Source organism: Clinocottus analis, unplaced genomic scaffold (genome assembly GCF_023055335.1).
Source record: "Clinocottus analis isolate CAN_PGR_092001 unplaced genomic scaffold, fCliAna1.0.p SCAF_13, whole genome shotgun sequence".
Classification (NCBI taxonomy): Eukaryota; Metazoa; Chordata; class Actinopteri; order Perciformes; family Cottidae; genus Clinocottus; species Clinocottus analis.
The window spans coordinates 15,217,998-15,239,674 of NW_027175854.1; the positions used below are offsets into that span (position 1 = coordinate 15,217,998).

The 21,677-nt window shown below is 47.2% G+C and overlaps 1 protein-coding gene across 2 annotated transcripts in view; it reads left to right on the forward strand.

Annotated features, from left to right (window-relative positions):
• erbin (erbb2 interacting protein) overlaps window positions 1-20,022 on the forward strand; it is a 43,461-nt gene extending 23,439 nt beyond the window's left edge. Inside the window, exons 5-27 of one of the 2 annotated variants that reach the window (XM_068574278.1) lie at window positions 1,596-1,674; window positions 1,799-1,888; window positions 2,628-2,684; window positions 4,948-5,011; window positions 5,366-5,440; window positions 6,194-6,338; window positions 7,183-7,255; window positions 8,839-8,968; window positions 9,095-9,210; window positions 9,829-9,898; window positions 12,071-12,170; window positions 13,467-13,588; window positions 13,737-13,910; window positions 14,019-14,198; window positions 14,288-14,405; window positions 14,489-14,663; window positions 14,775-16,323; window positions 16,977-17,120; window positions 18,101-18,154; window positions 18,250-18,417; window positions 18,928-19,020; window positions 19,231-19,305; window positions 19,406-20,022. In XM_068574278.1, coding sequence (XP_068430379.1) covers window positions 1,596-1,674; window positions 1,799-1,888; window positions 2,628-2,684; window positions 4,948-5,011; window positions 5,366-5,440; window positions 6,194-6,338; window positions 7,183-7,255; window positions 8,839-8,968; window positions 9,095-9,210; window positions 9,829-9,898; window positions 12,071-12,170; window positions 13,467-13,588; window positions 13,737-13,910; window positions 14,019-14,198; window positions 14,288-14,405; window positions 14,489-14,663; window positions 14,775-16,323; window positions 16,977-17,120; window positions 18,101-18,154; window positions 18,250-18,417; window positions 18,928-19,020; window positions 19,231-19,305; window positions 19,406-19,513 — 3,959 coding nt within the window. In that variant the 3' untranslated portion in view covers window positions 19,514-20,022. The remainder of the gene's footprint in view (window positions 1-1,595; window positions 1,675-1,798; window positions 1,889-2,627; window positions 2,685-4,947; window positions 5,012-5,365; window positions 5,441-6,193; window positions 6,339-7,182; window positions 7,256-8,838; window positions 8,969-9,094; window positions 9,211-9,828; window positions 9,899-12,070; window positions 12,171-13,466; window positions 13,589-13,736; window positions 13,911-14,018; window positions 14,199-14,287; window positions 14,406-14,488; window positions 14,664-14,774; window positions 16,324-16,976; window positions 17,121-18,100; window positions 18,155-18,249; window positions 18,418-18,927; window positions 19,021-19,230; window positions 19,306-19,405) is intronic. The other variant, XM_068574279.1, reaches the window with a different exon arrangement.
• The last annotated feature ends 1,655 nt before the right edge of the window (window positions 20,023-21,677 follow it).

Consider the following 21,677-nt stretch of genomic DNA (forward strand, 5'->3'; position numbering starts at 1 on the left):
GCTGTTGAACACGAGGCGGCGCTTTGTTCTCAGTGTCCTTTTCAATTTCACACGGTTGGTGGAAGCTTTCCCGCCGTCAGCCGGCTCGTTTGTTCATTTCGGAGAAGAAGAAAACGTCTGCAGGCTGAAGCGAGTGAAGACTCAACAGGAGGAGGGGGAGGATGTAAGAAGGAGAAGGATTTGAGGAGGAGGTGAGAAGAAGGTGAGAAGGAGAAGGTGAGGAGAAGGTCAAACATGTAAGAAAGAGGTGAGAAGGAGGTGAGGAGAAGAATGTAAGGAGGTGAGGAGGGTGAAGGATGTGAGGAGGTAAGGAGAAGGTGAAGGAGGTAAGAAGAGGGAGAAGGATGTAAGAAGTAGGTGAGGAGAAGGTGAAGGATGGGTGAAGGAGGTAAGGAAAAGGATGTAAGAAAGAGGGGAGGAGGAGAAGGACGACGTCCTGTTGCATTTTCCTTGCGTCGGTACTGTAACGTTGACGTCGCTCAGCTATAAAGCTTGTGGACAAAGAAAAGGTGAAAGGGTTAAATGAAGGAGTGACATAAAGAACAGGTGAAAGCGTTAAATGAAGGAGTGAGACTGAGAACAGGTTACAGGTATGAGCGAGTGCAGAGACAGGCCGGCTGAAACAAAGTGAGGGATGTGGTGGCGTTTTCACGAAGCAGAGCTTCCGCGTTGACACTGAAAGTAGCTTAACCTTCTAACAGAGCACTCTGCGCTAAGTGTTGTGGACACAAAGCAAAGTGGGTCGAAATAATCCTCTCGGCCGCGGTCGAGTCCTCCGTCTCGCCGCTCGCGCACGGTGGACAGTTCATGAGAACTCGCAGACTGTCGCTCGGTGATCTTTCTTTCTTTCTTCCTTCTCCTCCTTCCTGTCCCGCTCTCAGCGTGGCACCTCGAGCGCTCGTCTCTGTGGTTGTTTAGAGAGGAGAAGTCACTCTTTAATGCATCGCCAGCGCTCTCAAGCCACCGGTGTTTGACATCCGCAAAGCTTGCATCATCCCTCGTTTATTTTTGGAGGGCGAGAGGGTTTGACAAGAGACATTTGTGTGGTGTCAGTGGCGATGAAATGGCCAACACGCAAATGTTGAGTTACTGGTGAGCGGGTTGTCGTGCATATTTTTTTAAAAATCTGTTCTTACGGTCGTGGGATGATAATGGAAAATAATTCCAAAAGTGTAGTAAAAGTCTTGTAAATGTGTTATATTCATGTGTTCATGACGTTCATTTACGCTGAGTTTAAAATAATGAATATGCTTTTAGAAGAAAGAGGCTCAAAATATAAGCAGGCGTATGTACAGGCATCTATATAAATGTTTATTCTTTCAAACAAACTATTGTCTCTCATTCATTTGTGTTATTTAAGGTTTACTGTATGCTTTGAATCCTCATTGTTAGTTTAAATACTACATTTTATCACTTTGTACTGTTAACACACAGATTTCACTCAATGTTTACTCATGGATATTTGGTTAAAATTAATGGAAATTTGGTTTAAAGTCATAGGTATTTGGTTAAAAGTCACAGAAAAGTCCTGATCAGAATGTGTACGAACCCTTTAAACCCTCACAGTATTGACTGCTCTGCTGTTTTCTCTCCAGGTATTCAGGAGTTTCCGGAAAACATCAAGAATTGCAAAGTCCTGACTATCGTAGAAGCCAGCGTGAACCCAATATCCAAGTGAGTACGGCCACCAGTACGACGCTGGAGCCTCGATCGCCTCCTTTCTGGTTTCACGTCCAGCTTTCATACGACTGATGCAAGTCCCTCTGTGTGTGTGTGCGTGTGTGTGTGTGTTGTCCAGGCTCCCAGATGGTTTCACGCAGCTCCTGAGTCTGACGCAGCTCTACCTGAATGACGCCTTTCTGGAGTTCCTGCCGGCCAGCTTCGGCAGGTCAGTGCGTTCTCCGGACCGCCCGCCCGCTGCGTCGACCGCGTGCTTTTTGTGTATCGAGTGACGGCGTGAAAACAATGAGGCCCACAAACCCCGCGGAGGATTCCCAGAGCTGTTTTCATCCACAAAAAAAAAGCTGCAAAGCCTCGGAAATTTGGTTAAAAGACATGGAAAAGTCACAGAAATTTGGTTGAAAGTCACAGAAAGTTGCTCAAGAACTGCTCGAGGTGGAAATAAAGCCGCCGTTCTGTTCGCCGATGACTTTACAAGCTGATGCCGTGTCAGTTTTGTCTTCACTTGCATGTTTCTGCTGCCCCAAAGCTGTAAAATAACACCTGGGATTCAAAGAAGGAGGAAAAAACCCCTGCCTCTTCTGTTGTGGGCCTCGTGTCGGCCTTGTTTTGACTTGATTTAGCATTTAGTGGTCAGATTCCCTTGTTTTTAGTTTAATTTAAAGTCACTGTTTGTAGTTTACACAGAAGTTAGTGAGACACAAAACACGTGCGTTGCTCAATAGTACCTCTCACTAATTCTCCTTTTCAAAGGGCTTTCTCTTCAATCAGCCGACTTTAATCCTACGTATATCTAAATGATTTGACCGATTTTTAGTTTTGCTCAAAAGACCTCGGCGCATGAGAGCAGAACACAGAAACCAACGTGTATGTAAGGTGAACGACGGCACGGAGGAGTCTTTTGTGCTACTTATCGACGATGACGTCGTCTTTTCACTCTGTTGCAGGCTGACGAAGCTGCAGATCCTGGAGCTGAGGGAGAACCAGTTAAAGATGCTGCCAAAGTAAGTATACCAGCACATGTACCTGGGTGTCGTGACCTCTCACTTCCTCCGCTGTGTCCTCCGTCCTCGTTCCTCCCGGCGGTGGCGTCGAATTCCCCGGCGTTGCATAAGAGCCTCTCTGCTCGGGCCGCTCGCCATGGCGGGTTTTTTTTATTCTAATCCTCCACCGAGACGGACGTTAAGGGTCGTTCAGCCATTTGAGAAAGGTCGCCGAGCCGCAGGGAGACGAGATGTGCACGCTGTTACTTTCTCTCTCCAGCTCCTCGTGCTTCACCGGCTGCAGCAGATGTTTTGTTTCGCCAAATAAATACACGAGAAAAAGGGGAATCTTGTATGGAAAATGCCTTATTTTACTATTCTACTAGCAACGCATAGTGCACTTTACACACGGAGCAATACTAGTATCATATCTTTGTGCAATCGTGTCATATCTTTTATGTTTTGTGCCTTTTTTATAATTTTTTTACCTTAAGTTTATTGTAATGCTGTGTTAGGAGGACCCAGCAAAATGAGTTTTTCGCTGTACAGAGTAGCTGTCTGCTGTCTGTGCGCATGACGGTAAAAATATCTTGAATTCTTTTGGCTGAGTAAACCACCAACCCTTTGGTTTTTGTTTGCTTTTTGACAAATTGCCCCATTCACTTGCCGTTTCCATTTTCTTTGCATAATTGTGTTTTTTTTAATTTTTCAAATACATTTGGTTAAAAGTCATGGAAAAGTCATGTATTTTTTAGCCTGGTTCCTCGTGTCGGAGCGGATCTTCTCTCCGCCGTGTGTTTACGTGACGGAGGCCAGACCCGCTAACGGCTGGACGCCCTGACAAAGAAAAAAAAAAAGGGGGAATAACGATCGGGAGCGTTGCCAGAGCGACGTGCAAAGCATTGCGGGGATGTAAACACTCGTGCGCGTGCACAAAGGCGAGCGCGGCGGCGTTTCCCCCCACGGAGAATGTGCGCGGCCTCTTTCTCTCTCGCCGAGCACACGCATGAAGGAAAATGGTTCCCCGTGTTTCTAGAGAGTGTTTTTATGTATTGTTTCATCGCTCTGACACCTTCCAGCTCACGGTGAGCTCCAGGGGTTTCGGGGTTTTTCTCGCCAACTTTCGATGTAACAACGTGACTAAACTGGCTTAAAGTGCATCGACGGCATGTTTTCGAAGTATTAGAAAAATGACCTTTTAAAAATAAAAAACACATTTATAATTTGCGCCGCTCGTCTGACGTCGTCTTCTTCTTTACGAGCCTTTTTAGAAAGAAAACAGACTCCGGGCCTCTGCTTTCTGCTTTCCATCCCCGCGCTGAGTGTTTTTCTTAGGTTTAAAACACACGCCGTGCTTCCCTGTTGCGAGAGGATCATTCTGTCTGTTCCCAAACAGAACTCATGTTCATCTCCATTTCATCTCATAGTCTCTCTCGCTCCGTGCTTTCTTCTTTTTTCTTCTGCGATTCACTCTCAGGAAACGTCAGATCTGAATTGGCTCATCGTGTCTCGTCTCGGGCCTCCGCATTGCGAGAATCTGTGTCTTCATCGCCGTGAGAGAGTTGCGCAACAACTATTGACACAAGTGTGTTTTTTCAGTGGCGGGCCGTGGATGTGGTCACTGCGCCGGCTGTTTAGCTTCACAGCTAGTTCTGATTCAGTTCAGGCCCGCAGAGAAGGCTCAGCGAGTTTTCTTTCATAAATAGTTCAGTTCTATGAAGGACATCTTTAACTGTCCCCTTTATCGAGACGTTGGCTTCGTTATTGTGCGCTTGATAAAAGACGCTGTGTACTTCCTGTGCTGCTAGCCGTCAAAGCTTGAATGCCCTTTTAAGGGAGTCTTGTCGCCGTGACATAAACCTTTTTTATGTAGAAGAATATTTCCTCCCCTAATTCTCTGTCCGTGGTATATAATCCGCTGCATGTAATAAAGTGCACGCGCGGTTGAATAGTCCTGGTTTGTGTCCGCTTGTTTACGGCGCAGCAGAGAATGTGAGACTGTGTGACCTGAATGTGGGGAGAAACCTCCGCAGCGAGGCGTAAGGGCGAGCGTGCACGTCACGCGTCTTTTCCATTATTTAAACGCATATTTCTGTCACGCCCGAGCCGTGTTTTGAAGGTATTTATTTTTCTCATAACATCAGGCGGTGCAAGAAGAGCAAAAAGGCACGCTAACCCCGCCCGAAACGTGGCAGCACAACCTGGGAAATTTGACAGTTTTCTTTCAGTTTCCCTCTTGTCATTTGAAGCACATCGCTTCTAAGATCTCCCCGTCTGTCCACAGGAGCATGCAGAAGCTCGCGCAGCTGGAGAGGCTGGACCTGGGGAGCAACGAGTTCACTGAAGTGGTGAGTGCCTGTCAAGTCCATACCCAGGGTTTTTTTTTTTTTTTTTTACCTTTTTTTGTGTGGATGTGTGGCGGCGACCTCGCCTCCTCCTCCCTTGGCCCCTTACTCTCTTCCCTCTTTTCATCATTTTGAAATCAAAGCCCTGTTTTTCTGTCGGCGCTCGCTCGTCATCGCGCCGTTCATTAATACGTGATAATCACATTTGAATGAATAACTGGCCCGTGTGATTTATTTTGAGCTTGTTTACGAGTTAAGCTCTTCATCCTGTCACACACACACACACACACACACACATATATACACACACATGCATATCATTTAACCTCCTTTCTCCTCTCCTCTCCTCGTCTGCAGCCTGAGGTGCTGGAGCAGCTGACTGGAATCAAGGAGCTGTGGATCGACGGCAACAGACTGACGTTTCTACCCGGGGTATGAATTCGCAGTCGAACCCCCACAAGACGCATATTTTGAGAGGCTGCTGATCCCCCAGAACATCACCTGGAGATTATTACCCACCCCCCACACCTCCCTCTCCTCCTCTCCTCGATTCTCAATCCCTGCGTCTGTTTAAATCCGCATCAGGATAAAACTGCAGTCAGTTTGCATCACACTCTGAAAACACAGCTGAGAAGGAGCCGCAGTTTAGAAACGATGAGCTCGTTGCAGACTTTTTTAGGGTGGGAGGTGTGTGTGTGGGGGGTGGGAGGGGGGTCTGCAGAATACAAGAAATCTGCAGCGGTGAAGTCATGCTTTCCCTTCAACATAACTCATGCATAATGATGTTTTCATAGTCAGAATGTGTTGCATAATATTCCTTTTTCCACCCAAAATGACCAGCTTGTTTGTAACTGGGTCATAATTAAAACATTATTCCGTCTGCCAGCATTTCATCGGCTGTAATCACAATCTGGCTCCTTTTTTTTTTTTTTTACATGCAGCAACGTCTGTCGGTAACAGAAACTGAGAACCTTTTCTTACAAAATGTGTTTTTTGACTTTTCAATGTAATAATTCAACCAGAGACAATAAACCCCCGCTGAGTTGCATGACCTCGGTGGATCGTTTTAATCCAACGTTTCTCTGTTCAACCAACACAACCTGCCTAATCCCCTGGATAATAAGATATCAAAGTCTGTGTATTTATCGTGTGTCCCTTTTTGTTTGTTTGTTTGTATCAACCCAGATGTTGGGCACGCTGAAACAGCTGGTGTACCTGGACGTGTCCAAGAACAACCTGGAGATGGTGGACGAGCAGATCTGCGGCTGTGAGAGTCTGCAGGACCTGCTGCTCTCCAACAACGCCCTCACACAGCTGCCCGGCTCCATCGGTAACTCTCACATTCACACGCACATGCACGCATGTACACATCATATGTGAAGAGAAACAGAAAGTAAATCACGAAATGCCTCAACTCCCCTTTTTTTTTTTTAGCTCCGCGGTGCATTTCTCATCCCCGTATGCATTCCTGTGTTGTTCTGCAGGCAATAACTGCTTTTCACAGGTGTCCACAGTGCAGAAGATGTTTTTTTAAACAAATACTCCTCAAAACTGTGCTGCAGCTCTGGTTATTAATGCAGGGGGAACCTCTTGCCGCGATCGGCTGCGTCTGCGTGGAATGAATCGCTATAAGTGGATGATTATTACGACCGATTTCCCATCCGAATGACATTTATGTGTTCATTAAATTGATGTAATGTAATGAAAGCAGCAGCAGCCGTCTTCAGGTAGCCGGCTGGCATCGTAAGAAGAAAGATTTAAAACATTTCCCGTGTGAATTATTCAAAACCCGTTGTTGTATCCTAGTACAACGCCTTCCTTCTCACTCATTGTGCAATCTTTGTTTTTTGCACTCGTGCATGAACACGCATTGGGAATAAATAAAAGCAACTTGAATCACATTGTGTATATCCACTTTAAAGGATATAATGTTGATCCTTTTTATTAATGGCTTGCTTCCTTTCATCGTGCGCATATGTGAGCGCCATGCTCGTTAAATCTAAGGACGCGTTGTGCCGTACAGTCGGGGTTGATTCCCGCTAAACTGATTAGACGGTATGAATTAATCCAATTAACCGACGTATCGGATGCTCCTCTGTAACGGCGACTTATGATCAATACACCCCACCTCCCGTTTCGTGCATCTATCTGATCGTCTATTCCTCTCGCTAAAGGCTCGCTGAAGAAACTGACTGCGCTGAAAGTGGACGAGAACCAGCTGATGTACCTGCCGGACTCCGTGGGAGGGTGAGTGTGACGGCGATGGCTTTAACGTCAAAGCCCTCAGATCAGATCAGTGGATTATCAGGATGTTTTCATCTGCTATCCACTGATCGCATACATAAACGTCTGTCTGTCTGGATGGTGTGTGTGTGTATATATGTGTGTGTGTGAATGTATATATTCCCATCAAACATAATGTGTTCCGATGCTTTATTTGTTTCGTTTCCGATGATGTTGAGTAACTCGATTCACGACCACGATTTATGAAGTAACAACGACAGTAATTGAATATCTCCCCGTGCGGATCTCATGGCCTCGAGGCTCGCGTTAGCGGGTCGTAATCTCGGCCAGATGACCCTCGGATGCGCCGCTGATTGAATCATCCACGGCCGGACTCTGACAGGCGAGACAGACAGGTGGAACCCGGCGGGGTCGTCACCATCGTCTGCTGGGACATCCTGGCGGCGCCGCCACAAAGATAACGGCTACATTGTCGCAGCGCTTCAGTTCCGGGTCCTTCGTCCATTGTTTGCGTCCCGGATGCTGAACGTTCTCTCCCACGTGTAATTTGACACAGATTACGTGACAAAGCCTATGGTTTATCGTAATCCCGTGCACGGATTTTATTTCAAGCAAGCTGATTTTATTTCTTTTTTTTTTCTTCCTTAACTGACATTACTCCGTCCGCTGTCGGTGCACAGTGCCGTTTGTCCGGGGTCAAATCCTGTGTTTTTTTCAGGTTTTTTTAATAGTTTATTCCCCTTGCTGTCCCCTCCAGTCTGACTCCTTTTGCATTCATCTCGAAGCCCCAGAGTGCTTTTTGCATTTTCTTTCCTTCCTTTGTGCAGAAAGCTCCAGCTGCTCGACACTTCTATGTCAGCGCGGTCGTTCACAAATGTCGCTGCTTTTAGATTATGCCCCGTGGAGCTTTTTTCTTTTTTACGGGCCGCATCGGTGTTGTAAATGTCTCGCCGCGTTTCTCTGCTGACGCATAAGCGAAACAGAGTTAATCTTGGTTCTCGTTTTTAAAGCCATTTAAAGACGGTTTCGTCGCTGTTTAGCCATTCCTTGTCTTTGTAGATTTAAAGCTTTGTGGATAAACAATAAACAATAAAAAAGGCTTTTAACAGAGCAGTTTAGGAACCATCTGGTTTGACAGTATATTTAAGTCTTCTGTTGCAGAATTAAAGGGACATTCCACGTATTTTTATTCAGTTTTACACATCATATTAAGTGCCATAATGGGTTCGATTGCGCTTTTTCACAGTTTGATTCTAAAATATGATCGTTTTTAACTTAAAGTAAAGCAGAAAACCTGCGTTACAAACCGGGGATGGAGAGCCGAACCTGGAAAATAAACTATGGCGGTGAGTGGCGTTATGGAAGAAGTCGGGTCCAGGGGTCTCTTTGACCCCCGTTACTTTGCACAAACACTGAGAGATTGCGAGGAAATCCACCAGGATCCATGAATAAAAAGGTCGGCGGTGTCTTAGATCCCAGTCCTGCGACTTTCCTCGGTCTCTCTGGACGACGTGGAGCTTGTATCTCTTGTATCTCGGCCTGTAAACACGGTGAATGATGAAAGTCCTCCCGTTTCCACGCATCAGGCTGAACGCTCTGGACGAGCTGGACTGCAGCTTCAATGAGATCGAGGCTTTGCCCTCCACCATCGGCCAGTGCAGCAGCATCCGCACCTTCGCCGCGGACCACAACTTCCTCACCGTGCTGCCCACCGAGGTGAGTGTGCACGTGGAACATTGTGTGTGCGTGTGTGCGCGTGTGTGTGTGTGTGTGTGTGTGTTGAATGGTCTGCTGGCTTCGGTTGGCTCATGGCTCTCTGGGTTTTTTCCTGCCACTTCACAGATGGGCAACTGGAAGAACGCGACGGTGCTGTTCCTCCACTCCAACAAGCTGGAGACTTTGCCCGAGGAGATGGGCGACATGCAGAGGCTCAAGGTCGTCAATCTCAGCAACAACAAGTGAGTCCAGAGGGTTCCCCTCACGACGAGGGTCGAGTTCAAGGACAACAGCTTACAAATGAAATCGTGCTCCGGGCCTTTTCTCTGTGAACCATCACTGGAACTTAAATCGTTTTAAAAACGTCATTTTAATTGACAAATCACTTCTTTAATAATATATATTTTTTTTTCTTTCTTTATTATATGTTTTTGTTTATATACCTAATTTATTCATATAAACTGTTTTTATTAAATAATACATTTTTAAAATATATAGTTTATTATTTATATATTTTTAAAATATATTCTTTTAAATATATTTTATTATATAATATATAGATTTTGTATTATATATATTTTATTTATATATACATTATTTTTAAAATGTATTTATTATAAATATTTGTTTTATATAAAAAAGTAACATGGGCTGTTGGGATGTTGAGGCTCTTTCCCAAATACACTGAATAACTTTGATCATGACCCAACAACACTGACATAAGGCTTGATCTTCACGACGCCCCTCACACGTTACATTTACCTTTTCTAGATAAATCATTTTTACAGATGCATCTGGTTCGCGAATCTTTCAGGCTGACTGATCCCTGTGCTTTTTGTTTTCATCTTGTTTCTTTGCAGGTTGAGGAATCTTCCCTACAGTTTCACTAAACTCAACCAGATGACTGCAATGTGGCTGTCTGAAAATCAGGTACGTTTACACGTAGATATCTATCTATCTATCTATACATATATATATATATGTATATGTATGTGGCTACATGAGGATATATATAGCTACATGAGGACACAGGGTTTCCTAAAAGGTGCGCCTGAGTTCAGGGCCGTCAGACGTGCGATGGGTTCTCTAGATGCCGTCATGGCGGTGGGGTTGCGTGTAACTGGACCCAGCGAGGCCGCGGCGGCGGCGACAGGAAAAAACACATTCAACATTTAGTGAACCACTTCCAGGACATTTGAGCTAAACATGCCAAGTGGCAGCGCGGGTCAGACGGCTCCAAATGGACGCCAGGAAACGTTGCACTCGCGTTGCCGCTTCTTCAACGCCAAAGGGATCTAGACCGGCGGTCCGACGGCCGTTTTTTACGGTGTGGGCGATAACTATGACGTAATAAAATGATTCGACCGGCTTAAAAGTGTATGAAAATACAACTCACCATTATGCCAGATTAGTGGGAGCCCTGTGCTTGTTTTTTCAGCTACGAATCGGTCCCATCTACTGTCTGTCCCTTCTACTCCTAACTTAACCCTTTAGTCCCGTCTACTTCTAACTTAAACCTTTAGTCCTGTCAACTTCTAAGTGCTACAACAGCAATCTGAGTGACGGAGAGACACTTTGTGAGCAGATAGCCCAAAGAGTAAAGCGGATGTGTAGAGAGAGAGAAAGAGAGAGAGATCACGGTTACCGGACAAGTCGTGTTGCTGAAGCTTGGACGTCCGCCTCGGTGAAGATGACCCTGGACCGAACTCGAGATAGCCTCCCGGGGGAGGAGTAAACGCTCGAGTCCGCCCGGCTCGGGTGTCAGGAAGTGGCTTGAAGTCCCACTTTGTCACCGAAGTGTAGCTTTTGTGTGCAGAGGAGTTTTAGACGCATGCACGGTGATGTTGGAGACGCTGCAGGAGTATTGATCCAAAGGGTTCTATTATTTATTACAGCGCGTTGACTGTCACCGCATTCAGGAAAAAAAAAAAAATCAATGACTCGTTTATTTTCCCATCCTCACTGGACTATTTTGATTCTGTTCAAATGCCTTTTCCACATAATGAATGAGACGTATGTAATATCAATATGTTCTTCCAAATGTTTCCAACGTTTCTGTCCGTTTCATGTGATGGCATCACATCGTGTCAGTGTCGAGGTCGTGGATCATAAATTGACTCTTTTTTTTCGCTTTTTAAGCCACTTTTTTTTACCCTTTGTAGCTCTTTGTTGTTTTTAACTTCCTGTGTGTCATGCGTCCGCTTTTTAACGTGAAACTGGTTCAGTCTGTTTTTATTGGTTTTGATTGGCGGGTAAAAAAAAAGAAAAGAAGGTCCCGAACGTCTGGATCTGAAGTTGTCTGAGAAACGAGCGATCGCTCGGCTCACAAACCCCTCCAGGACGTCCTTCTGTCAGCCGATCCGAGCGAGAGAGGAACTGTTTCACGTTGTGGTTGCTAAGACTGATGGGCCCCTACCGGTTTTTGAAATTTTCTACCTTTCGGTGGGGAAAGACAAACTCTCTTACGGCTTTTCAAAAACCTTCCTATGACTCTCTTTCTCGCCGGTTATAAGCGGACATATACGCACAATACTTCTGTCGCTCGGTGCATCAACCCGGCTGCTGTACGGGTCAGACTGTGTTCTTAACAGGAAGCTTACACAGACTCCATGGCCATATGAATGGAGCTCTGTGGACCAAGAGGTTTTCACTTCCAGGCTCTCGATACAGCAGTCCTGCAGACATGAGGCCCTTTTGTTGATGTCTTTGTGGATCAAAATTCTAGTTTCCCCAGGCTTTATTGACTTGTAAAACACCCTGCGACACTGTGGATACGCTCCATGTGTATGAATACGAGTGTATGTCTTGTAATCTGGGGGGCGGGCGGCACGGCACCTGTTGTGTTGGCGGGACAGAGATGAGATGCACAGTGTGCTTTTGGGCTGCTGCGACAGGGTCGACCGGGGGACATCGACGAAGCTGAAACCGGCTTCCTCAATGAACGGCTGACAGGAAGAGGCACCGAGAGGAAGAAACTCGGCCGGAAAGAACTGGGGTGAAATAATCGGTGCTGCAGGAACCAGCTCTCTCGGTCCTCGAGTCTCGCTAATTGCAGATGGCGCGTGCTCAAGAAGTGTATTTTTTTTTTTTGTCTCCCCGCAGTCCAAGCCCTTGATCCCTCTCCAGAAAGAGGAGGACCCGGAGACGCACAAAACCGTGCTGACCAACTACATGTTCCCCCAGCAAACCAGGACGGAGGAATGTGAGTACTGCACACTCAACAGCAATCGCAAGTTTCCGCCACGTCAATTCTTACCAACTGGTAAGGATTGACCTCACGGTAAATCCTCCAAATCTTTCGTTGGGTGAGGGAAATTTATTTTATGTAATTGTTTGAACTCGCCATCTTCAGCTCAGCCGTCTCTGCGACGGCCTGCAAGGATTCCTGCGTTCATATTTTATGAGCGGCCATGTTATCCGAGACGGAAAAGCTGCAGAAACACACACTCGCCCTCTTCTTCGTGTCCAGCATCTGTTAAGTCTGGCTTAAGTCCTCCAGGCGGCCTCTGCTGACCCCGTTGCATCTCAGCTTTGTTGTAATTAGTGGTTCAAGCGTCACAAACTAAATGGTAGCGATTCAGCTGCTGGATTTTTCATTTTGTCTGTATGTGTGTGTGTGTGTGTGTGACAGCGCACCGCAAGAAAATGTCGTCATACAAGTTCCTGTACGTCCTGTTCTCGCTTTCATCTGACTTATCTGCCGAGAATTTCTCCAAAAGAGCTTCATTTGTTTCCTCGTGTTTTTCCTGAGGACCTTACTGCAACAATTACGTATTACAACTTGTCGTTCCGGTGACTACACACACACACACACACGCGCGCACACACACACACATACCAGGTGACTCCTATTATCCGCCTCTGCATTGACACACTCCGGTGTGGCGTGTCAAATGGTTAACAGTTCTTGATTTGGTCTGTTCTCAACGGTTGTAGGTTCATTGTGAGCCGGCAGCAGCTGCTTCCTCTGCAGTTTATAATAATATATTTGTTTCAGTCATCTGTCGACTTATAATCGAAATGTGAAATGTGTGCGTGAGTATCTGTGTGTCGCTAAAGATCTTTTTAACACAGGAAACGCACTGATTCACACCTTAAATCTTAAATAACAGCTTCAATTCATGTAGTGGAAAGTAACTAAAAGAAAGGAATGGGATATATTTATTGATATAATATTTCTTTTTTTGTTCTAAACATTTTTTTGGTAATGTTTAGCAATTGTTTTGCCTGCCGTGGGAGTCACAGGCTGGTTCCTGGTGACGGTAACGGGCAAATCCTGCAAGAATGTTAATCGATTGTGCTTGTTATAGTCACAGTTCCAAGAAGCGTGAATTCTTTATTTCTGGAACGGAGAAAGAGGAAGGGGTTAAACTCCTGAACTGCAAGTTCCTCCACATCACTGGCGTGCCCTCGCCGTAGACTTTTGCGCCACCTTGTGGTGAAAGCCAGACTAACACAAAATCCTCCCTTCTGGCTTCTCCGCTTTTTTGGGTTCCAGATATCCCCAGCTCCGACTCGGAGAGCTTCAACCCGGCTCTGTGGGAGGAACAGCGCAAGCAGCGAGCTCAGGTGGCCTTCGAGTGCGACGAGGACAAGGATGAGAGGGAGGCCCCCCCGAGGGTGGGTGTCACGCCACATGTCACGACACATGTCCGCGGTGGCATGTTTTACCAAACCGTACAAGTGACGTGGCTCTGACTTCGCAAAAAGGTCAATCGGAGGAGTTTCATCAGTGAGTGTGTTGTGTGGGTCTCTGTCCCGTCTGCAGGAGGGAAACCTGAAGCGCTACCCGACGCCGTACCCGGACGAGCTGAAGAACATGGTGAAGACGGCCCAGTCCGTGGCGCACCGGCTGAAGGAGGACGAGTCTAGCGACGAGTCGGGGAAGGAGGCGCGGCCCGTCGAGAGGAACCACATCGGTGTGCAGGACGTGGGCGTTAAGGTCCGCTTCGGGAGATATTTTTTACGCATTGCGTCCATTATTTGAAATATTGATTCCTCTTTTAGTTCCTCAAAGTAAAGAACCGTCCGTGCTGTGTTTTGTGTGCAGGTGATCGAGGCTCCCTATCCCAACGGCTCGGCGTCGGACATGGAGTCCCAGATATCCACCACCACATTCGCCCAAAACCCCTCCGCGACCGAGCCGAAGGACACGTCCGACTCTTACAGCGCCCCGAAGGGCGCTCTCCAACCTTCGGGGGGCTCCATGATGAACCACGAGGACACGCTGGTGATTATTTAGTCCTCACGAGCTCAAACACACACGACACAAAACAGCGAGCACTTTGGGGAAGAAAACATGTTTTTTTTTGTCCTCAGGATTCTGACGAGCTGACCGACGAAGAGGACGAGATGAAGATTGCAGAGATGAGACCCCCCCTCATCGAGATCTCCATCAACCAGCCCAAAGTAGTGACCTTGAGTAAAGACAAAAAAGGTATTTTGAGGTTTTTTTTTATTGAGTGACGAAATGTTTGTAGACACACAGTACAACTCAACGGGGACGTTTGTGATCGACAGACGACGCCGACTCTCTGCTGGACGACACCGTGGCCAACAGCAACCAGAACAACAGCAACTGCTCGTCGCCGTCGCGCATGTCCGACTCGGTGTCTCTGACCACCGACAGCAGTCAGGACAACTCTCTGTGCACGCCGGAGCGAGAAGCCAAGATGCCCTTCCTCCCAAAGAGCCGGTTGGTATCGTTCCTGACCTCGTTTAACGTAGGAGAGTCTTCCTCGTGATGTTGTTGTTGTTGTTGTTGTTGTTGACGACACCTCACGTGCTTCCCTTCTTTTGTTCTAAGGCAAGAGGACGAGAACATGAACCAGCCGAAGGAGACTGCCCCTCTCCTGCATAACGGCAACGGCTCTGAGACGTCCCTTCAAACCCCGCCGGACAAAATGGGCGACTACGACCTGTCGTTGGAAGCCAGACTGGCCTTCATCGAGAAGAGATTCAACAACGGCGTGGGCGAGTCCTACACCAAGTGGGACCAGATCAACATGAACGTGTCCAAGTTGCCGACCGACAACATGCAGCTGGACGAGGTGGATGAGTCCAAGAACGGCGCGGTGACCCCGGACCTGAACCTGGACGGCAAGCAGGGTTTCGGCAACGACAACGCGGAGGAGCGTTTCCTGAACGGGAACCGGCGGGTCGGCGGCGACTTCGTCAACAGTCCCGTCATCAAAAGCCAAGCGACGACCAGAGTCGAGGCGCAACCGCCGCCGCCGGCTGCGCGTGTGGCCTCGACGGGCGTGACGGCCAGCAGCGACATGTCTCTGTCCCGCAGCACCGAGGAGCTGTCTCCGGAAAAGAGGTGCCTCCCGCCGCAGGTGATGAAGTCTCACAGCGTCAGCAACATAGAAGCGGGAGGCCTGAAGCTGTACTCCTTCGACGGGGACGACGACGACTCCTCCTCCTCCTACGACGCGGCGGGCATGACGAGGATGGCGTGCGCCGCCGGCCCCGGGGCTCAGGGCCAGAGCATCGTCCGGAGCAAGTCCGCTAGCCAGTTGGTCAACGACCCGACTCTCCAGATCTACCCGGGCTCCTTTGCGTCTTCCTCGGACCTGCTCTCCTCCTCCAAGCCCCCCGCCAGCACCGCCAGGTATCCCGTCTCCTCCAGCATGGCCATGGGCCTCCCTCCCCCTCAGTACAACATCCAGTACGCTAGCAGCGGCGTGCCCAAAGAGGGCCTCTGGTCCCAGAGGACACCCGTGCCCCCGGAGCACCAAGGGTACCTCCCTCCTCCTCCACACTCGCTCGCCAACACCAACTACTCTAACCGCAATCAAGCACCCCCGTACCCTCATCAGCCCCAGCAGAGGGGCCCTCTTCCCATGGCCGGTGGGGACATGTGGACTAAGGAGAGGCTGCACTCTGCCGGAGGCCAGCCCCGGAGCAGCACTCTGCAGAGGCAGGGCAGCTCGGCCTCCACGGCCTCCGTCGCCTCCGTGGGCGACCCGAGGCGCATGCAGCTGCCCGACGGGGACTACATGACGTACCGGGACATCCACACCCTCGCCAGGGGCCCGCTGGCGATGAGCCACGCCATGCAGAGGCCCCTGTCGGCCCGCACTTACAGCATCGACGTCCCCGGAGGCTCCCGGACGCTCAGCTCCAGGCCGCCGCCGCAGCAGCCCCACGAGCTCCCGGAGAGGACCATGTCCGTCAGCGACTTCAACTACCAGCAGGGCAGTCCGAGCAAGAGGCCCAACGTCAGGGTGAAGTCTGAGCACTCGCTGCTGGATGGGCACGGGCAGATGCCGGGGCCCGGCGGGGTGGGACGGGTGCCGGCCGATTGGCGGGATCAGGTGATGCGGCACATTGAGGCCAAGAAAATGGAAAAGGTAAAAAAAGAAGAGGTATTTGTGTGTGTTTTTGTAAAGGTTAACCTATGAGGTGTAGATCACGCAGTATGAGTACATACCGTAAAAGTTGGGTTACAAGCCGCTACTACCTTTTGGTGGATGTCCCCCGCTGTAGCAAGCTTGCGCTGCTGCTATCTCCCCGCTAGCTGCTGCTAGCAACTGCCCGCGTCCCCGCTGGTCGAGGCTAGGCTGGTCCCGCTACCTTCGGTGATTGTCGGGGAGCTAGCAGTAGCGCTAGCGGAGAGATAGCAGCAGCGCTAGCTGGCTACAGCGGGGAGCTAGCCGGGACACCCACCGAAGGTAGTAGCGGTTTGTAACCCGACTTTTACGGTAGTTTGAATATAACGGTAGGTCAAAACTCAGCTTGAATTTGGTTAAAAAGAGAGGTTAATTAGATGTTTAGGGTACATATAACTGTTTCAACAGCATTAATAACTGGAATACAAGTCGTATTATATCCTTTTTTTTCTTTGGAAGTCCACCGGCGCGTTACTAACCCGTCTGTCTGCACAATGTGTATTCACTGCATGCGTGTCTGTATATGCTGTAAACCTTTTTTGTTGTTGTGTGTCTCTCTATGTCGTCATCGCTCATTTTGGTGGATTTGCATGGCCGCCGCCTCGTCTGTTCAGAATGCGCTGTCTCGCTCCTATAATTCCACTAGCGCGCCGCTGAGCCGCTCTCACTACGGCAGCTGTAGGGATATGCATGCCAGCCAAAGCTCTCTGGTCTTTAGCGCCAGAGACCGACAGCCCTACGAAGTGCTGGGCCTCTGTGTGAGTACTCAAGGGAACCTGGGAAAGGTTCTCGAGCCGGGGCTTCCAGCTCCTGCTCGTTTTAGAGACGATAAGATAACTGTCTTGTTTCCGCTGTTGAGAAAACTGATCACTGACCCTCAGAAGCTTTCACTTGTCTTTTTATTTCAATTTAATGTCCCTCCTAACATCTGACCCTCTCTAGAACACGTGACTGTGTCTTCTGAGTGAAACAAATGCACGCGTTTGGTTGTGTAGCTCCTCCCCTTAGTCGTGATGATGTTTGACTGGTTTAAAAAGGGGAACTACTTTTTGTGTACCATTGTCCACTTCATGCACAGGCTTTACACGTGACAGAGTTTGAGTAAGAGAGAATCTGAATTGCTGCAAAAGTTGCCAAAACTTAAGGTTTTCAACCTTAATTAAGTAAAACAATATAAATATGTGGAAAAGGTGATATGTAATATGATGTATGGTACAATTCAGCCCCTTTTTAAGCCTGCCAGGTGCTTTAACATCATCACCATCGTCCCTCCCAATGTGCCCTCCTTCTTGACTGCACCTTTAAACTTTTATTTTGCTTCATTCACCGTCTTCACTTCAGCTTTCAATCACTTCAGAATCACTTCACATCTGCTGTGTGTGTGTGTGTGTGTGTGTGTGTGTGTGTGTGTGGATGAGAACTGTGTGTTACAAAAGGTGTTAGAAGTAGATATTAGAAAATGATCAGGGTGGGAAAGAGCTTGTGCATCTTCAGCTACGGGAAAAAAAAGCACATTTTTCTCTGTGTTCATCATCATTTTAATCCGACATGTCCCTCCCGCCTCCCTCTAAAGCCACACTTCACTGCCTAAATACCATGACCGGACATGAACAATGTTCCCGTCGGTGTCCCATTGGCTGTTTAAGTCTATTAACGTTATCCTTTTGTTGTGAATGAGGTTCAGTTCAGGTCGGTTTTTAATGTTAACGACCATCACGTGCTCCCTCCCCGCTTCCAGGATGATGTGTTTCCACAAGTGCAGCAGAGCTACACCATGGATCACCACAGAAAAGTAGGGTGTTGCCACACACTTAGACTTTTACAGTTAGACGTTTAATAAACAACAACACAAAGTAACTCCCCGGTGGCGTGCTTTCTGTGTCCCAGGTGCCTTTGATGAACGGTCAGCTGGGTCCGTCTGCTCGTTCTCAGGTGAGCCAGGCACCGATGGCCCGCCACCCTTCCAGAGAGCAGCTCATCGACTACCTGATGCTCAAAGTCTCCCATCAGCCACCGGGGGGCCCGCGTGCCCCGCAGGACACGCTGCCGCAAGAGGTACTAAAAAAGCAATTTTTTAGCATTTTGAGTTGGACATTTTGGGGAAACGCTTAGTTACTCTCCCGTAATCTGTCCGTTTTTTTAAACATGACGCTACAGTCAGTTAACTTAGCATGTGAACTGGAAAAAAGAGGAAGCAAACCACCACATCATTTTAAAGTGACTTAACAAGCTTTAGAGATGCTGTGAGGTGGATTTTGTGAACTTTGTCCAAAGCCAGGCTAACCGTCCCCCTTTGTTTCCAGGGACTATGCTAAAATAAGCTAAGCTAAGCGCTGGCTGTATCTTCATAATTAACAGACAAATATGAAAGTGGCATAAGTCTTATCATCTCACTGAGGAAAATGAGCTTATTTAACTTTATGTCTTTAAGGAAGAATCTGATCCCCGGGTTCATTCCCCAGACTTTTGTGTGTCGCAACCTCCTGCTGAGGAAGTTCAAGACTGATGTTGTGAACCAGCGAGCTACTGTGAATAAGCTAATAAAAGTGTGTGTGTGTTCCTCAGATCCGTGTGAAAGTGGAGAAGAATCCAGAGCTGGGTTTCAGTATATCGGGAGGCGTGGGCGGCCGGGGGAATCCCTTTCGACCGGACGACAACGTAAGTTTTTTAAAATAGCGCAGCATGCACCAAACCGACCATGTTCAGGCATAAAGGTTATAACTTTTCAATTTTTTAACCCAACTACAGTTTTTTTGACTGAAACTCCTTGGTAACACCCCAGTGCTTTGTTTAATTGTGAGCGGAGTTGAATTAAATGGGTTAACATGCTGCAATTCTATAATATATATCACACTTATATGATTTCAGGGTATATTTGTGACGAGGGTTCAACCCGAGGGACCGGCGTCCATGATTCTTCAGCCTGGAGATAAAATCCTGCAGGTACCAGCTGTCTGCGCAACATGAAGCTAATAATCAATGTTTTTTTCGTTGTGATTTCAGTCCATTAAACGCTCGTTGGGGGTTCTGTCTCTTCTCACAGGCAAATGGATACAGCTTTGTGAACATGGATCACCTGCACGCCGTGTCCCTCCTGAAGACGTTCCCCAACACTGTGGACATGATCGTCGTCAGAGAAGCGCAAGCATAGACTCAACCGAAGCCGGGGGAACAAAAACAACCCCGAAAAGCTTGAACGACACGTCGGAACAGAGGAAAATGACGTTGACTCTCATATTTTTATACGCAGAGGAGACTTGTACCTGTTGATATACCTGTCGGGACTATTTATAGTAGAGATCTGCAATCGCCTTGGTTTTAAAACAGGGGGGGAGAAAACCACTGAATGTAGTGGAAGAGAGGGAGGAGCCAGAAGGCCGTCACTGTGGTATATATATATTTTTATACAAAAGAAGCTGAAGATTCAACCGGCTCTGATGCAACAAGTGACTGTGGTCTCTGTACAGATCATCTTTACTTTCATTTCCTCTTGTCCCAAACTCATGAATCCTTTTCATCATAAATAAGGTTTTATTTCTGCGGATCGACCACTCTGGGACGGAGATGCTCCTCTGGCATCCATGTTTGCCTTTCTTCTTCTCCTTCTTTTAATCTCCTTCTTCCCCTTCCCCTTCTCCTTCTCTGTCTTCTTCTTCTTCTTCTTCTTCTTCTTCTGTTTTTCCTCTGTCTTCATCTCCTCCTTCTCCTTCTCAGTCTCCATCTTCTTCTTCTCTGTCTCTTTCTCCTCCTTCTCCTCTTCTCTCTCCTCCTCCTCTTCCTCCTTCTCTCACGCGTCTAATATAAGATGTTGAAACCATGTTCTGATCAGCCGTGTGATCTCGTGAGGAGGACAATGTTACGTTGCTGTTTAAGGTCGTGGAGACGAATGTAGATAAAGGGGAGGAGCTTTGGATTATTTTTTCGAGGAGGGAAATTGTATTTCTCCTCTTGCAAAGACGGAAGAGTTGAGAGGAGGAAATCACCGACGGCCCTCACAGCGGACCGAAGGCACGCCGCTTGGGTCTTTTCATTTTAGGCGGTAAAATGGAGACGGGGATTCAAATGTCGGGGAGGGAATAGCGGAGGAGAGGCTTAGCTTTGATCTGTCCGGTCAGGAAGAAGGTTTCAGTTCAAAGTTTAATACGTGTGAGGTTGAGCAGTGAGAGCAGGAGACATCCATCTTTTTTGCCCCCTACCCAAATATGTGTTTTTAAAGCGGAGAAAGGCGTCGCGGTCGTGCTAGTTAACCAAAGCGGGTTTGGAAATTGTGGACGGAAGAGATAAAGCGGGAGACGACGCTTTGTTTTTTTGTGTTTTTGTTTTTAAGGGCTTCATCTTTCAGGCCGTCGGGGAGACGAGCGATCGCTTTGGTTTCAACATCTTGTCCGTTTTTATCCTTTTTTTTTGTTACATGGGAGAAGACCACAGTTTGCCTTTTTTGCGTCTGTACAAATGTTTTTAATCGTGCTTTTTATCATCACTATGGAGAAGTTCCTCAGTCTTTTTCTTTTTGTTTTTGAAGTCTTTGCTGTACAGGGTAGAGTCGGGAGAAACACGTTGTCAAGTGCCATACAGAGACCTTGAGCTGTGTGAACAGGGAGGGGGGGGTGACCTTTGACCCCAGAACCAGAGCAATATCCACCACCTTCAGAGTACACTCACAGCGTATAACGGCTTAAAAGCAATATTTAAAGCCTTTATTTTCATGCATAAAAAAAACATCAGACATTTTTTTAACACTTCTATAAAAATAAAAAAAATTCACCGATGATTTTACATGATTTTTATATTGTGAAAATAATCTTTTTTTTTTTTTAGTGAAATAGCACTGGAATTATAAATATAAACAGAAGTGCTTAAAAATTAAAAAAAAAAGTTTTCTCTGCATTGTGTAAAAGTGTTTGTCACTTTCCCCCTAAAAGCTTTTTAGATCATAACTCCAGATGTTTAATTTGTGCAACAAAAATAAATAATCTAAAATAAATAATCCAGTGAAAGCTGCATCTCAGAACATTCCTAATGTTTGTCGAAGAGCCGCGCGGGAAGGAGAACAATCAAGTTTTTAAAGCCATCGCCTCCGTTAATATTCATCCGCTCGTCAGTAACGCACGATAGAAGTGATCAGATTAATAAACGACGACACGTTCACAACCACTGAATTGTTTGTACAACGTATCATTTCATCGTTAGTGTTTTATTCTCGTGGCACTGTCTAACCAAAATAAAAACACTGTGTGGTAATTAACACAATTTTAATTATCCCTTTTCTTTTTAAAATAGAAATATAGTTGTACTGTTTTAAGTGACACCCTTTT